The 17,454-nt window shown below is 34.2% G+C and overlaps 1 protein-coding gene across 1 annotated transcript in view; it reads right to left on the reverse strand.

Moving 5' to 3' along the window:
- Positions 1 to 1,132: 1,132 nt before the first annotated feature.
- The window catches only part of LOC125680598 (FAD-dependent oxidoreductase domain-containing protein 1-like), a 31,217-nt gene continuing 14,895 nt past the window's right edge, over positions 1,133 to 17,454 (reverse strand). Inside the window, exons 6-11 of the mRNA XM_048920279.2 lie at positions 15,287 to 15,381; positions 12,647 to 12,810; positions 6,109 to 6,254; positions 4,077 to 4,215; positions 2,261 to 2,365; positions 1,133 to 1,733 (exon numbers count right to left, since the gene is read on the reverse strand). Coding sequence (XP_048776236.2) covers positions 1,479 to 1,733; positions 2,261 to 2,365; positions 4,077 to 4,215; positions 6,109 to 6,254; positions 12,647 to 12,810; positions 15,287 to 15,381 — 904 coding nt within the window. The 3' untranslated portion in view covers positions 1,133 to 1,478. The remainder of the gene's footprint in view (positions 1,734 to 2,260; positions 2,366 to 4,076; positions 4,216 to 6,108; positions 6,255 to 12,646; positions 12,811 to 15,286; positions 15,382 to 17,454) is intronic.

The following is a 17,454-nucleotide window of genomic DNA, read 5'->3' on the forward strand; positions in this document are numbered from 1 at the left end:
CCCCAAAAATCAGAAGGGCATCAATAGATTACAAAACCTGTATTTCAAACCGATTACCATGATTACAATCCAATGTTAGTGAAACATACCAGTATGTTAATCCAGTTTACATGTACCTGTTATAGGATTCCAGTGAGACCGCGACCTACGGAGACGTTCTGTACATCACACTATAACTGGTCCTCGTAACTGGTCCTCGGTTGCTGATTTCACACTTCTCTTTTGTATAAGGAATTAATGTGCACATTAATTCTTTTAAAGAGAGCAACAATTCAATTAAAAGAGATCATTAAAACAATTGTGGATATGTTGAATTGAAGATATCTCTAATTATATAGTTGCTCTCTCTAAAAGAATTATTGCATGCATCAACTGAATGATATCATTAATTCAAATGAAGAAAGCAATAATTCAGTTTAATATTGTGAGCATTACTTGAATTGATGCTTGCATTAATTTTATTATTGCTCTCTTCTATTGAATTGTCGTGCATATCAATTCAGTTGTTGATATCATCAATTCATTTGAAGAGAGCAACAATTCAATAATAGTGCTCATCAATTCCGCAGAATAATTAAAGCTATCAAAAATTCAATTAATGTGCACAAAAATTCAATTAATGTGCACAATAATTCAGAATTAATGATGTCATTAAGATATCTAGCTATAATTGAATAATTGCATGCATTAATGAATAAGTGATATCTTTAAATGATTAAAGATGTCTCTTCTGGAATAGGAAATAATGACATCTCTTCTCCGGGAATAGTAGAAAATAACGACATCAATTCTCTAAAATAGTAGAAAGGAAAGACAACCCTTCTGGAATAGTAGGAAATAACATCTCTTTTCTAGAATAGTAGAAAGGAAAGATAACTCTTCCCCTGAAATAGTCAAAAGGAAAGACAACTCTTCCCCTGGAATAGTAGAAAGAAATGATAACCCTTCTCCTGGAATAGAAAAATGGAACATCTCTTCATGCATGTAATCAATTCCCCATGAACATACATTTCTGTACGATGTCTTCTGCAACTAATAATATTTGATTGCACAAAAATGTAGCAACTTTGTAGCATTTTGCCTTGTGATCCAAATAGGTTTAATTCAAAGGAAACAAATAAAAAAAAGATGCTATCTTTCTAAAACTGTATTAAAAAAACAAATAAGTCTGTATCTGACAACTGACATAATACAAATACCCAGTCTAACAAACAAACATGTAAAATATTGACACTGCAACTGCCTTTTTCACGAACACAAATGACATGCTGCAATCATAAAATGTGCAGAAATATCTGATGTCAATGCGATAATGCTTATTGTGTATACTAAACAAATTGTTTTCCAAATGTACATGTATATAAAAAAAAAGAAAAAAAAAAGACTAATTTCAAGTGGTACACAGGGTACCAAAAATCACAGTTGCATGTCCTGAAAAAATATAAATCTATGAAAACATTCTATAACAATTAATTAAATCACACTATGAAATCTTCAGCGACTTTTTCTCCTTTGATTATTCTTTCAAATGAGAATCTTGTTAAGTCCACTGCTTTATATTTCCTGTCCAGCAGGATTTCACTGATGGCATTTCCAATACACACTGACTGTTGAAGGCCATGACCACTCATTCCATTGGCAAACAGAAAGTTCGGTATGACAGGATGTCGTCCAATGATTAGATTCTGGTCCCATACATTGTAGTCATAGAAACCCGCCCAAGCATTCTTTATCTGTGGGAAAAATCATTTTTTATTAATGTGAAATCATTTATTTTTATGAAAAATTTACATATTTTTACACCGTGAAAAGGGAATTGACAGGGACATTAAATTTTGGCAAGTTTTGAATAATTGCCTGGTATTCTAAAATCTTAACACACTCAACTGTTATCTGATATAATTAAATTCTTATTGTATTCTAGTTTCTGATTGGTGAAATACAAACAGGAAATGCAATTTAATTTTGAAATTTTGAATATTCTGGTTTGGTATGTGGAAACATCCCCTGGCAACCCAGGACGGCAGAAACTTCTTATACTTTTTTTAAAAAAAAATTTACATCACAGCACTGTTAAATTGTAGACCATCATGGGTAATAAACCATAAACTGACCCAAACCAGGTTATATCGCATGATATTTCCCAAAATTGGATTTATTTCTTAAGTAGAACTATGTACATGCATGTACAAGGCCTGACAACACTGATTTTTCTGTCAGAGCTTTGAATAATACATCTGTAGCTCTCATTAAAACTTGCCTTGATATTTTCAAATGCTGGGATTCGATGTGCTAACCTTGGCCACAATTTATTGTTGAAGAATTCATAGTCAACATCCATATTGTCTACAGATGGTTCCTCTTCCTGCAAAACAAAATCAATGTTCGTAATCTCTGGTCATAAAGAATCATGTATGATGTCTAGGAGGACTTCATTTTGTTTTTTATTAAAAACAGCATCATCTACTATATTTTTATCATGCTTCATGTATCAAAATCTAATTTGAAATACTGTGTAAACCATACTTACTTTGAATTTAATCAAACATCAAACTCTATATTTTGGATGTTGATAATAGGACGATTTTTTCCGGTACTAAGCATTAACATATCAGGCATGCAGGATCATTCATCACAGATGTGTATGTGAAACAATATGTCATCGAGTGTGGCCACATTCAATTGTGGCAAACTTGACATTGATGAATGACCATGACCTTTAATTATCAGTCAGACAGTTTTGACCTAAACCTCTCGTGTCATTAGGCATAGTCTCCACCTTATATACTGAATAAGATTATAAACCAAGATTAAAGCTGTAGACCGACAGAAAGAACAAAACCAATATGTCCCATCCCCCATCTTGCTAGTAAAGAAGTAGGTACAGTTTCTACAGTCATCTGGCCCAAAATATTGATGATTTCACATGGAGCTCAAATCCTGGCATTCAATTAAGGAATAGTTTAGCAAACCCAAAATTCACTCAGTTTGATCAGCAAAATGATTTGTGTCATATGACGAGAGCTTGAAGTTGGCATAAAATTGCAAAAATGCCATTTTCAATGAAAATATCCACAAATTCAGGTGGTTTTCCTTTTAGAAAACATACAGCGCATGCGTCGAGCAAATTCATATTGAAGCATGTTTTTCTTCTCAAAATAATACACAATATATATCATTTTCATTTTGCTCGACAATAATTTGTATGACATTTGACAGTTTTCAGGCTTATTTTGAGAAAAAGGCGGGAAATGTCTTATTCATGATGTCATAATGCTATCCATTTAGGACTATCATTCTGATTTTGTTGACATAGTATACCTGGCATTTATTTTACTTTTTAAAAAGCTGATTAAGGTTAATTCCAGACACATTTTATAGAGAGAAATTTTTTGGGCCTTTTTATGTATACAACCGTACCTTGTTCTTTAATCAAAATAAGATCCTTGGAGTCACTCAAATTTATTGCTTGACATGTAGGAGCGGACCTAATGATCTGATATTAATCGGATTGGGTGATATTGCACTCGCTCATCCCCACATGAACCCACTGCCTTACTACTGTACATTCACAAATATTTACAAGGAGTTTATTTTCATGTAAATTTGCGATAAGCAGCACTCACGAATTAAAATTACTCACTTTCATTTTTATATTGCTAAAATACATGTAAAAACTCTTGATCAACAGACCATTAGCTAATTCAGGTTATTGCGATTTTGACATCTACAAGTCATTTTGAGGCATGAAGTACTTGCGTAGAATAAGGAATGTCAGCAATACAACATTTACTGAATTACTATTCATATCTCGGACTCCTTGGAAGCTCTGGAGGTCAGCACTATAATATCTACTGAATGTCTGGATTATTTATATCTCTGACTCCTGGGAAACTGGAGGTCATCACTATAATATCTACTGAATATCCGGACTATTTATACCTCTGACTCCGGGGAAACTCTGGAGGTCATCACTATAATATCTACTGAATGTCTGGACTATTTATATCTCTGACTCCGGGGAAACTCTGGAGGTCAGCACTACAACATCTAATGAAAGTCTGAACTATTCATACCTCTGACTCTGGAGAGGCTCCACATATGTACATGCCTCCAAGTCCTTCCCTCCTGAAGTAAGTTCCCGTGATGTCCACAGTTAGAGGGGTGCTGATGCCAGGGCCAGAGGGACAATGAAAGACATACACAAATCTCTTCCTACAAACATGTGTAAAAGACAAGGGACCATAAGTCACTTGAATGAGGATGCTTTCATATCATTGTAAATAAACCTTGTAATTCTTGGAAGGAAAGATTTTTAAAACAAATTTCCAATAATTTTCTACTACACTGTGGCCCTGCCCAGCCACTTTGGGTCAATGTTTAAACAAATCTGAATCTACACTACAAGAGGATGCTTGTACATTGATTTGTTAAATTGTACCTTCGTGATTTTTGTGAAGAACAGCCTTATATGAATTTCCTATATACATTTTTATATATGTTCAACTGTAAAACTTTAAACCCCTATGATCATGGTCCTGGCCCTCTGGGGGGTAACAATTTGAACCTACACTACAGGAGAATGCTTGTATACATATCTAATACATTGTTTCCTTGTGGTTTTTGAGCAGAGGATTTCAGAGATTTTGCTATATATTTTCTAAAAACTTGACACTCTTACCATGACCACGCCCCAACCTGGTCATGATTTCAACAATCGTGAATCTATAGCTTCCATGTCAATTTTAATTTCTTCGATTAAGTGTTTTTGAGAAGAAGACTAGACCTATTTTCACTTTTTTATAATTATATCCCCTTGCTAGATATCAGCAAATTCAAATCTACTTCACACAAGGATATTTTGTGCCTAGATTGGTTGAATTTGATATGATTCTGCAGAAGAGAGAGAAAATGTATTTTAAAAAAAAAAAATGCAGAGACAACAACAGATAAAGGGCAAATTTTAATTTAAAAAACTTAGCTATTTATGGTTTATTATAATTTACTATTACTGATCCCTTAACAAAAATACAATAACACCTTCAGCATCAAATGTCGGTGTCAATAAATACAATAACACCTTCAGCATCAAATGTCGGTGTAAACAAATACAATAACACCTTCAGCATCAAATGTCGGTGTAAACAAATACAATAACACCTTCAGCATCAAATGTCGGTGTCAACAATATTGATAATGATTATAAATAGGAGCCGTCACTAACTCAGTCAAAAATATGCCCATGAAACATTTGAATGCACCATCATCAATAAATACAGTTCTAATGAAACTATAATCTCACCATGTGGCAGTCATATGAGACTGATTACAGATCTGACAATGAAAAGTTTTACAATGGTTGTACAGGTGTGACAATTAAAAAACTCAGAAATTGTGTATTAATTCAATTCAACTGAATGTTTACCTTGTTGTACAGGTGTGAGATTTGACTAAATGTTTACCTTGTACAGGTAAGATAGTTGACTGTTTATCATGGTTGTACAGGTGTGACATTTGACTGAATGTTTACTTTGGTTGTACAGGTGTGACATTTGACTGAATGTTTACTGTTGTACAGGTGTGAAAATTGACTGAATGTTTACCTTGTTGTACAGGTGTGACATTTGACTGAATGTTTACTGTTGTACAGGTGTGATATTTGACTGAATGTTTACCTTGTTGTACAGGTGTGAAAACTGACTGAATGTTTACCTTGTACAGGTGTGACATTTGACTGAATGTTTACCTTGTTGTACAGGTGTGAAAACTGACTGAATGTTTACCTTGTACAGGTGTGACATTTGACTGAATGTTTACCTTGTTGTACAGGTGTGAAAACTGACTGAATGTTTACCTTGTACAGGTGTGACATTTGACTGAATGTTTACCTTGTTGTACAGGTGTGAAAACTGACTGAATGTTTACCTTGTACAGGTGTGACATTTGACTGAATGTTTACCTTGTTGTACAGGTGTGACATTGGACTGAATGTTTACCTTATTGTACAGGTGTGACATTGGACTGAATGTTTACCTTGTTGTACAGGTGTGACAGTTGATTAAATGTTTACCTTGGTTGTACAGGTGTGACATTTGACTGAATATTTACCTTGGTTGTACAGGTAAGGGAACTGACAGAGCTCCAGTCTCTGTACCCACACCTGCCATCTCTGCTATCTCTGCTGCCCATGGGCCTGCACAGTTCACCACCTGGGCACAATTTGTCTCATACGCCTCTCCATCTGCATCCTTTGTCTGTGTTCATTTGAAATAAGATATCAACATATTTCTCGTTTATACACAGTCCTCATATATATATTATCTGAGAAACACAATGCCACTTGGCAAATCACAGAAGATGTTTACATAATGTATAACTAGCAATATATACTGGTAAAAACAAGGTATGATTGTGTACATAAAAAGGCCCCCAAAAATCTCTGTTTTAAACATGTCTTGAATAAAGTTTAATCTGTGTTTTGAGTAAGTCAAATATATTCCAAGTATCCTATCATAACCTACATCAAAGTTGTCGCTTCTTTGATAGCATTATTACGTCATAAGTAAGACTTTTTCGTGCCTTTTTTCAAAAAGAGATTGATAACTGTTAAATTTCATCCAGATTATTGCTTAGGAAAAGGTGTGCTCATCTGTCGAGCAAAATCAAATTAATATATATTGTGTGTCAATAGAAGATGAAAAATGTATTTGAATATAAATCTCCTCAACACATAGGCTGTATGTTTTCAGAAAGGAAAACCTCCTGAACTTATGAATTTTTTCATTGATTTTCGCATTTTTGCAATTTTATGCCAACTTCACACTCCTGTCGTATAACACAAGGCAATTTTTTTTTTTTATCAAATTAAACATTTTTGGGTTTGCTTATACATTCCTTATTTGAATGCCAGATTTTGGGACTCCTGCTGAAGTCATCCATTTTTTGGGCCAGATGTCTGTAGAAACTGTACCTGCTTCTTTGTTTCATACACAATTCTTTAGGCTTAAAGCTGTTCTAAGAATAAATTACAGTTGCACATTGCTTTGAACCTGTCATGTAGTTGCCTGACTTGCTTCATGTTACAAACTGAGAGGTGACTGTATGTATACACAACTATTTCACAAATACTAACATGTAATGTCAGCTGAAACAAAGCCCCTAGTACATATTCAGGAACATTCTCATCAAAGATTTAACATTTAGCATTACCAGTATTACGCAAACTCAAAACTCTGGAAAACCTACAACAAAAGAGCCATTTTCCTAATAAAAATCATATCATTCAATTTCCAATTTTCAAAATGGCCATGTAAATTTCCAGTTAAAAACAATGTCTGCTTTCCCTAATTCTAAGCCTGAATGCAGAGACTACATGTATATACATGTACTTTTATCACCTATAAAGCATTTTTTCTACAGAATTTATTTATGGAAGAACAGAGCACGGGGAGTTGTAAAGCCCTTGATATTTATTTGAAACATTGGAAAATGTTATTTCTGATATATATAGCTTACTCTGCTTATTCTGATATCTGGTATTTTGAAATGATAAAAATTTCCACCAATACTTTCTCCCTTTCTTTGCATTAATTAAAATGTCAATTAATTTGAAATAGCTGATAACTGAAATATCACTTGATTTGAAGTAAATTAGCAGTCTGCTAAGCTAATAATGAGTTGTTTTCATAATGGGTATTAATAAAATCCTTGATTAATATGAGAGTGTGGGACAATGACATTCAACCATGGGAAAAAATCAATGAAATAGCTACAATGATGTACTATGTGACATCGAAATGAACAAATGCATTTTCTAAATATTTTTCATATTGAAAAATAAAAGTCATGAAATATCTTAAAACTCAAGGGCCAAATAAGACCCCATGTGAGTCTTGTCCAGATAAAAAGAATATTTACAATTGTGTGATCATTCTCTCACCAGAGGGCGCATTACTCAAGCTTCACTTACACCTCTGTCAACGCTTGGAATCACATGACAATATAATCACATGATATAAACAGTCATTCTTGTTTCCTTTTCCTTTAAAAATTCTGGCAACAGGTGATACATGTATGTTAGGCTATTTTCATTTTTGCACTTCATTAAGTACATTGTTATCATTTAGCTGTTTGTCTCTTATTTTACGTGTTTTATCGTATTTTTACAGCCTTTCTTACTTTTGATTCCATGTTTACATTAAATCTCCACCACGTGCATGTCCTACATTCATATGCACATAATGAAGTAGTTCCAAATTTAGGATCAGAAAACAGCGATTTTAAACAATTTCTAGTAAGCATCAATTTAATTGCACCAAAAGCATATCATAATATGACTAAATATTTAGTCCAAAACATAAATGTTGGATATTAGAAACTTTTACAAGATTTCTGTAAATTGAGCGCTGACAGAGGTATAGTGCAATTAGCACATGGAACTCTGGGTAGAGAATGTTGTGTGATATAAACATGTATTAACATTATCCGACTTGTTGATAAGGTGTATATTTGCTCAATAAGCCTTACGAATCCATTCACCATTTCAATCCATTGGATGAGGCTATCAGCAATATTATACAGTTTAATATTGACTGGACAACAGCTGTTTTATTTGACCCAAGAAGGGATCTTTCATGGAAGCCATAGACTGAAGGCAAGACATCCATTCAAGGGTAAAACAAAACAGCTGTTGTCCAAGGACACAGTCTATAACTGTTTTGTTATGCACCTTTATTTTTAGGTTGTTTTTACTAGATGAACATGGTTCGTTGACTTTGAACTTTTAACAATTCAGAGTGATTGCAAAATTTTTATCAATATATCTGCTATTTTGAAAGAAAACATATTACCCAATATCCTAATTAATAAACAATAATTACATGTTTCGTGTTTCTGTTCTGTGTCACATCTAATAAATATGTATTTCACCATGTGTCAAATTAGTGAGCCTCACCATTTCATAAATAAAACAGCAGACTGAAAATCACCTGACTTGCGTAGCCAATAGAAATGGAGCAGATTATTGCCCAGTCAACAGTTCATAAACTGTTGACTGGTCAATAGTCCATTGGTGTAAGATAAAAGATGATTTAACAGTTAAAATGTTGGTTCTAAATTGTATTAGTTTTATAAAGAAAAATAATAAAGGTGTATAACAAAAATATTTGTTATACACTTTCATTTTTTCCACATATAAAACTAGTACAATTTAGAACCAACATTTCAACTATTAAATCAATTCTCACACTCGTGGTCAATTGACCGTTCAACAGTTTACGACCTGTTGACCGGGCAATAGTCTGCTCCATTTCTATTGGCTATGCAAGTCATGTAATTATCGATCTGCTGCTTAAATCGTTTACGTAATGGCGAGGCTTACTGATTTTACAGATGTTGAAATACAAAATTTATTAGATGTGACGAAGAACAGAAACATAAAAAAAAAATGTAATTATTGACTATTAATTAGGATATTGAGTATGTTTTCTTTTAAACTAATGGATACATTGATGAATGTTCGCAATCAATCTGAATTGTTTAAAGTTCAAGTCAACAAACCATTTGCATCTAATAAAAACTTAAAAATGAAGGTGTATAACAAAACAGTTATAGACTGTGTCCTCGAACAACAGCAGTTTTGTTTGACCCTTGAATGGATCTGTTGCCCTCAGTCTATGACTTTGGGCAACAGATCCATTCTCGGGTCACGGGTGAAACAAAACAGCTGTTGTCTGAGGACACAGTCAATAACTGTATATTTTTGCAGGTTTCAGTAGAAACATCAGACACTGTCAAAATCAAGCAAATTCTGAGACATAAGAATAAAATATCTTATGATGAAATGTCTTTTTGAAACATTGATCTCCATTTTTACTAGTGATTTTGGTTGAATTACCTTGATTAATGGTCATGTTACAACACATAGCAACCTATATGCCAAATATCACTGACATTTTCTGGAACCTATCAATTCTACAAATGATTTAGACAAATAACCTTGGGTTTGGATCACAACACATTGTGTTTTTATATGCAACCTTTGTGCCAATTATGAATTATATCTTTCCATTTCATTGTTGGTATTTAACCTTGGCCAAATGACCTTGGTTCAAGATCATTGCCTGTTCATAAACAATCTTTGTGCCAAGTATGAGCTTCAGATATCACTACATTGCAACATGTTTAGCCAGACAAATATTTCCTTTTTTAAATACTAGAACATGTAGTAACTTGATAATAGATGGGTACTGACAGGTCAATAGATGGTTACTGACAAGTCAATACAAGAGGTACTGTGAGCAATGCTCACTAAGAATACCCCCCCCCTTGCTTACCCCAATCTCCCAAAGGGTGTTGTTAATAGGTATGAATTACCCCTTTCCTGAGTGTAAAAATATGGTATGCCTTTGTAGAAGAAAATGGAAGATATAGTCCAAAGACAAATCCATGGTATCAACCTATAATTTTGACCTTGAGATCAAAGGTCAAGGTCATAAAGAGGTCATGAATGTACATGACATATAGTCTCATGTTGATACACCTATGTCTTATGGTATGACTATGTCAAAACCCTATTATCAATTTTGACCTTGAGGTCAAAGTTCAAGGTCAAATAGAGGTAATGAAGGTAACCGATACATCGTCTCATGGTGATACACTCAAGTGTCAAATATGGTATGCCTATGTCAAAGAACAAAGAAGTTATGGCCCGGACACGAATCCATTGTAAACAAGAGGCCCATGGGCCACATCGCTCACCTGAGTCACCTTGGTCCATATCAGAAGACTTTCTATAAATATTTGCATGTAAAACCTTAGTCCTTATTATGGCCCCAACCTACCCCTGGAGGCCATAGTTTTTGCAAACTTGAATCTACATTATGTCAGAAAACTTTCATGTAAATGTGAACTTCTTTGGCCCAAAGGTTCTTGAGAAGAAGATATTTAAAGACGTTTCCTATATATTTGTATGTAAAACTTTGATCCCCCCTTGTGGCCCCATCCTACCCCCAGGGGCCATGATTTGAACAAACTTGAATCTGCACTATGTCAGAAAGCTTTCATGTAAACATCAGCTTTTCTGGCTCAGCGGTTCTTGAGAAGAAGATTTTTAAAGATTTTTCCTATATATTTGTATGTAAAACTTTGATCCCCTATTCTGGCCCCATCCTACCACAGGGGGCCATGATTTGAACAAACTTAACTCTGTTCTATGTTAGGAAGCTTTTCATGTAAATATCAGCTTTTCTGGCTATATATATTTGTATATAAAACTTTGATCCCCTATTGTGGCTCCATCCTACTCCCGGGGGCCATCATTTTAACAAACTTGAATTTGCACTATATCAGGAAGTTTTCATGTAAATATAAGCTTTTCTGGCTCAGTGGTTCTTGAGAAGAAGATTTTTAAAGATTTTCCTATAAATTTGTATGTAAACCTTTGATCCCCTATTGTGGCCCCATCCGACCCCCGGGGGCCATCATTTTAACAAACTTGAATTTGCACTATATCAGAAAGCTTTCATGTAAATTTCAGCTTTTCTGGCTCAGTGGTTCTTGAGAAGAAGATTTTTAAAGAATGTCCCTATATATTTGTATGTAAAACTTTGATCCCCTATTGTGGCCCCATCTGACCCCTGGGGGGGTCATGATTTTAACAATTTACAATCTGCATTATGTCAGAAAGCTTTCATGTAAATATCACTTTTTCTGGCTTAGTGGTTCTTGAAACCGACGACGGACAAAATGTGATCGGTTCATGTGAGGTAAAAACCTTTAATTTTGACCTTGAGGTCAAGGTCATATGGAGGTCATGAAGGTACTTGACACATCGTCTCATGGTGATCCACCTATGGTATGCCTATGTCAAAGAACAAAGAAGTTATAGCACAGTCACGAATCCATTGTAAAAAAACCCTTTAATTTTGACCTTGAGGTCAAGGGTCAAGGTCATACAGAGGTCATGAAGGTACTTGACACATCAAATCATGGTGATCCACCTGTGTGCCAAATATGGTATGCCTATGTCAAAGAACAAAGACGTTATGGCCCGGACACGAATCTGGAGACAGACAGACAGACGGATGGATGGACAGACAGACAGAGTGATTCCTATATACCCCCCTGAACTTCGTTCGGGGGGTATAAAAAGGTATTGTCCGGTCAATAGATGGGTACTGTCAGGTAAATAGATGGGTACTCACAGGTCAATAAATAAGTACTCACAGGTCAATAAATGGGTCAATAGCTGAGTACTCACAGTTCAATAAATGAGTCAATAGATGGGTACTGTCAGGTCAATAAATGGGTACTGTCAGGTCAATAAATGGGTACTCACAGGTCAATAAATGGGTACTCACAGGTCAATACATGGCTCAATAGATGGGTACTGTCAGGTAAATAGATGGGTACTCACAGGTCAATAAATAGGTACTCACAGGTCAATAAATGGGTCAATAGATGGGTACTCACAGTTCAATAAATAAGTCAATAGATGGGTACTGTCAGGTCAATAAATGGGTACTGTCAGGTCAATAAATGGGTACTCACAGGTCAATAAATGGCTCAATAGATGGGTACTGTCAGGTCAATTACTAGATGCTCCCTTGGAACATAAAAAGAATGGTCTACCATGCAGTATACTTACAATAACAGATGAAAGCACATATTTGTCTGAAATTCCTTTCTCATCAATGCGTTTGGTAAAGCCGATAACCTCGCCATTTATGTACTGAACACCAAGGCTGATATTCTTTTTCTTCAGGGCAGCTAGGAGTGAATGTGGGTCAAACCATCCTTCTCCATGTAGACCTGACAGAGGAGACAGAATCAACACAATAACATTGTCTTTTGTGCTCTAATAATTTGATTCCATTTGTAATTTGACTGACTGAGCACCATGCTTTATTTCTTGCTATGCAAACCATTGAGATGTCCTTAACATTTGATGTTTTAGTTTATCTAATCTAAATTCAATGTTCAGTAGCAGTATAAAACAAGACATGTTCTATTAAACAAGAGGCCCACAGGCCTTATCGGTCACCTAAGTACTAGTGAAAAAGTATTACTACTCCTATTAAAGGGACTGATTCACGATTTTCTCCAAAATTTTCTATTTCACTTTTAATGATCAAAATCTACTGTCTAATGTGTTTAAAAGATTTCACATAGAAATCATGGTTATACATTATCACAGAAGCTCATTTTAAAAAGTTATAATTATTTGTTTTGTAAACAAAGATTGGGGTATGTTTTTGTTTACATTTTCAAAAGAAATGGATATTGATCTAAGTTTATTATATCTTTCACATTTCAAGCATTTTGGGGGTAAAATGTGTCATCTAAAAGTTAAAATTTGTGACTATGCAAAATTAAAATGCTTTACATTACAAAATCAACATTTCAATTGTTTGTTTGTTTACATAAAACGACTCGAGTCATTGTTTACATAACACAGATTTAAGGCTAAAATATTGCTTTTATTCTTGTATTCAGAAGGTCAAAATTTTGGCTGTCAACATTAAATGAGTTATATTTTTAATGTTTAACAACAAAAATGAAAAATATTTTTATCAAAAATCGTGAACCAGTCCCTTTAAAGTATTACTACTACTACTAAAAAAAAATCTCCTGTTCTGAATATCTAAGCTAAATTTCAATGTTCAGCAACAGTATAAAACAAGATGTGTGCTTAAAACTTCAATGCCCTCAAAAGTGTATACACTGATGAAAGGCTTAACATAATATAATAGGTGTATTAACATTAAAACATATGACTAATTTGGACCCATCCTAGAGTCAAAACCCTAGGATGTGAAATTCACCATTTTTTGTACATCCTTTTGTTTTCTGCTATTCCTAAGAATGCATTTAAATTTTATACAGTATCAGCAAACTTACACATAAACACTATATACCAAGTTTAACCCCACTCTGGGGTCAGAACTCCTACCTCGGGATCATGAAATTTACAATTTTGATAGATGACTTCCTGCTAGAGAGCTACATCACTGTCCATTTCATTTTTCTTAAACATGTTCAGTTCTAGAGAAGATTTTTGAAAATTGGTCAATTTTGGGCAGTTTTTGTCCCACCCCTAAAGCCCCAGGGGTGCAGGAATCCTGAAATTTACAATTTATGTCCCCCTTGTTCCAAAGATGCTTCATACTAAATTTGAAAAGAATTGGAATGGTAGTTATCAAGAAGTTAAAAATTTCTAGTGTTCACACTTTTAATAACTGGCCATTTTGTCTCCACCCTGATACCAAAACCCCAAACCCTGGGATCATCAAATTTACAATTTTGGTAAAGGACTACCTGCCCTTTTTAAATGTCCATTTAGTTTCAAATTAGCATCATTAGCACTAAAGATGTCATTTAAGTATTTCACATATACACACTATATACTATAGTAAGTTTGACCCTGTTCTGGGTGGGGTCAGAACCTCTACCCTGGGGATCATGAAATTTACAATTTTGGTAAAGACCTTCCTGCTCTACATCATTATGCATTTAGTTTGGTTCTGGAGAAGATTTTTGAAAATTGGTCAATTTTGGGCAGTCTTTGCCCCGCCTCTAAGGCCCTAGGAATCCTAATTTCTCGGTCCCAGATAACGAAGTTCAACTGTTTTCTCTGATATTTACTGTCATTTGAAGTACATTGCATCAAAACTGACAGTGTTTCTTAGTTTCACTTTTTAAAATTCAATTCTTCAGGAAGCATAAGCAGCTATGGACAAACATATATTTAGTATCACTTTAAAGTAACCTCATTATCTCGAACTCGATGGGACCGGGAAAAAACTTTGAGATATCTGAGGATTCCAGATATTGAGGGTAAAATACTTACAGAATAAATGGTTAGGACTTCTGAATCACTCCGACATATCCTTGGTATTCGAGATATTAGTGTTCAAGATACCAATGTTCAATAAATCTTTATTAACTACAGTCAAACCTCGTTATCTCGAACTCGATGGGACTGAGAAAAAATTTCGAGATATTTGAGGATTTGAGATATCATGAGTAAAATACTTAAAGAAGAAGTGGTAGGTAATAAGAATAAGTAGTTGGGACTTATGAATCACTTCGACATATCCATGTATTTGATATATCAGTTTTCGAGATACCGAAGTTCAGCTGTATGTGAAATTGTATACTCATGGAGTAAATTAAAATTCAGTCTTTCTTTACCAGTAAATTTGGAGTTTTATAGGGGCCCAGAAAGGTTGATATCAATAATCATATGTAGTTCTTTATTCATCATACCCAAATTCATTTATCATACCTAAAGAACCGACTTCTATTCCATCAACATTTAACCATGGAAACCGCCGTCGAAGCATATCTGATGAAAACAGCTCAATTTGTGCACCCAAATACCTATTAGAGATAAAAATATTCAAAACTACAATAAATATACACATGTATGTACACAACATGAAATACAAAACACTATTTGGTAACATTCCTTCTAACACTAAAATTTCTCACTAAAAACATTTTTCAGCATTATACTTAATATTTTTTACATGGCCTTGTAAGAAATAGTAATGATCTTATTTCCAGTAATACAGTAAAACTCCGATATAGCGAATTTCTACGGACACTATAAAAATTCACTATAAGCGTAATTTGCTCTACGTTTAGAGCAAATTCATAATTCAAATATAACGAATTCGTTATAAAACTGATTTGTTCTACATGTATATCAGTTGTATAAGAAAGCAGCAATCAATATATTTGCTTTTGTATTGTCTCTGAGAGAAATTAAGCCTGTATATTTTTGAGAAATATTTTATACAAGAAATTCACACACTGATTTATATATGATAATTTATCTTGATGGATTATCAAGTCACGCAAGAACATGTCGAAAGAAAAATGTCAACAAACTTATGTGCAATACATACAAACAACCTATCGCAGTTGTCATTTACTTGCAATCTAATTAAAATTAGCTGTTAGATCCACTCACATACTTGCTTCACAAACATCTAACAACATCCCATAGAGGGTTATGTAAGAGGTCAAATTTGCATGAAAAATTAACCAATCGCTACAAAGGCGGAAGTGTCATCGGCATCCATGAGAAACCTCATTATATACGGTATTTGGTTACTTATCAAAGACGGTGACCGATGAAGAAATGGAAGCAATTAAAACCGCTTTGAAGATATTTGATCTCGAGGCTTTGAAAAATGAACAAGAACAGATATGTAAACAATGCATGGAATTGTGAGATGATACGCTATCAATATGAAGCGGGGAAATTTGATTGGCTGTTGAAAATTTGACCTCTGATGAGACCAGCTATGGGGTTTTGTTAGATGTTTGTGTTGTGAGTGGATCTAACATCTAATTTTAATTAGATTGCATTTACTTGTTGCTTTACACAAATAAAGGAGTGTACGATAAAATAAATGCAATCACACTTCAAATCTAATTAATGAGAATAGTAAACGTATGTATAAGTATTGTTTTGCGTTAACAACCTCTTTCAGGGGTGTCGGCAAGTATTTGACATTGGGGAGGCAAACTAGATTGAAAGGGGGGGGGGGGGGGGGGGGAGGTGTCTAACCAACATGTTTGACTCAAATTCAGATTTCCACCTGAATCTTGATATTCTTTTCCTATTCTGTCAATGTCTTAAAGATGCCACCTAATAATACTTCTAAGCCAGACCCCAGTATCATGTAACAAACTCAGACTTAAGTCAAAATTCCAATCACCAGTAAGATGTTCAGTACTTTTGAACTGAAACTCTTAATTTGCAGACACTAGAAATTTGATGAAATAATATTGAATAATAATTTCATTTTGGAATCATTGATTTTTCAGTCATTTAATCGCAATATTCAGATTTTGAATTAAGCTTAAGATGTTTCATGATCTTTCGCTTGAAAATAAGAGGGGGGGGGGGGGGGGGGGGGGGGGGGGGAAATGAAGATATTAAAAAAATATTTTCACAGATATCGTGTTTAGTGTAATTAGTGTATATAAACCAATTATTTCAATACATGTAAATAAATATATAAGATTTGTTTCCTTATAAAATATCATAGAGTAGATAAAACGTAATATTTCAATACTTCGTCATCATGTAACCATACGTATGGAGCGTTTAAACCAAGAGGGGTTGAAAGAACACAATTCTGGATTCTTCTTACTGAAACAATGCTTAGGAAATTAAGATAAACATGTTGATTAATACTTGTTTTTGTTTTTTTATAATTTAAATGCAGGAATACGTGTAAAAACAAGAGGCCAACAGGCCTTATCTGTCACCTGAATACTAGTGAAAAAGTATGACTACTTCCATGGGCTATGGAATCTAGAAAAAAAAATTCCTGTTCTGAATATCTAAGCTAAATTCTAATGTTCAGCAACAGTATAAAACAAGATGTGTTCTTAAAAGACTTCACTGCCCTCAAAAGTGCATACATTGATGAAAGG

Source organism: Ostrea edulis, chromosome 2 (genome assembly GCF_947568905.1).
Source record: "Ostrea edulis chromosome 2, xbOstEdul1.1, whole genome shotgun sequence".
Taxonomy (NCBI): Eukaryota; Metazoa; Mollusca; class Bivalvia; order Ostreida; family Ostreidae; genus Ostrea; species Ostrea edulis.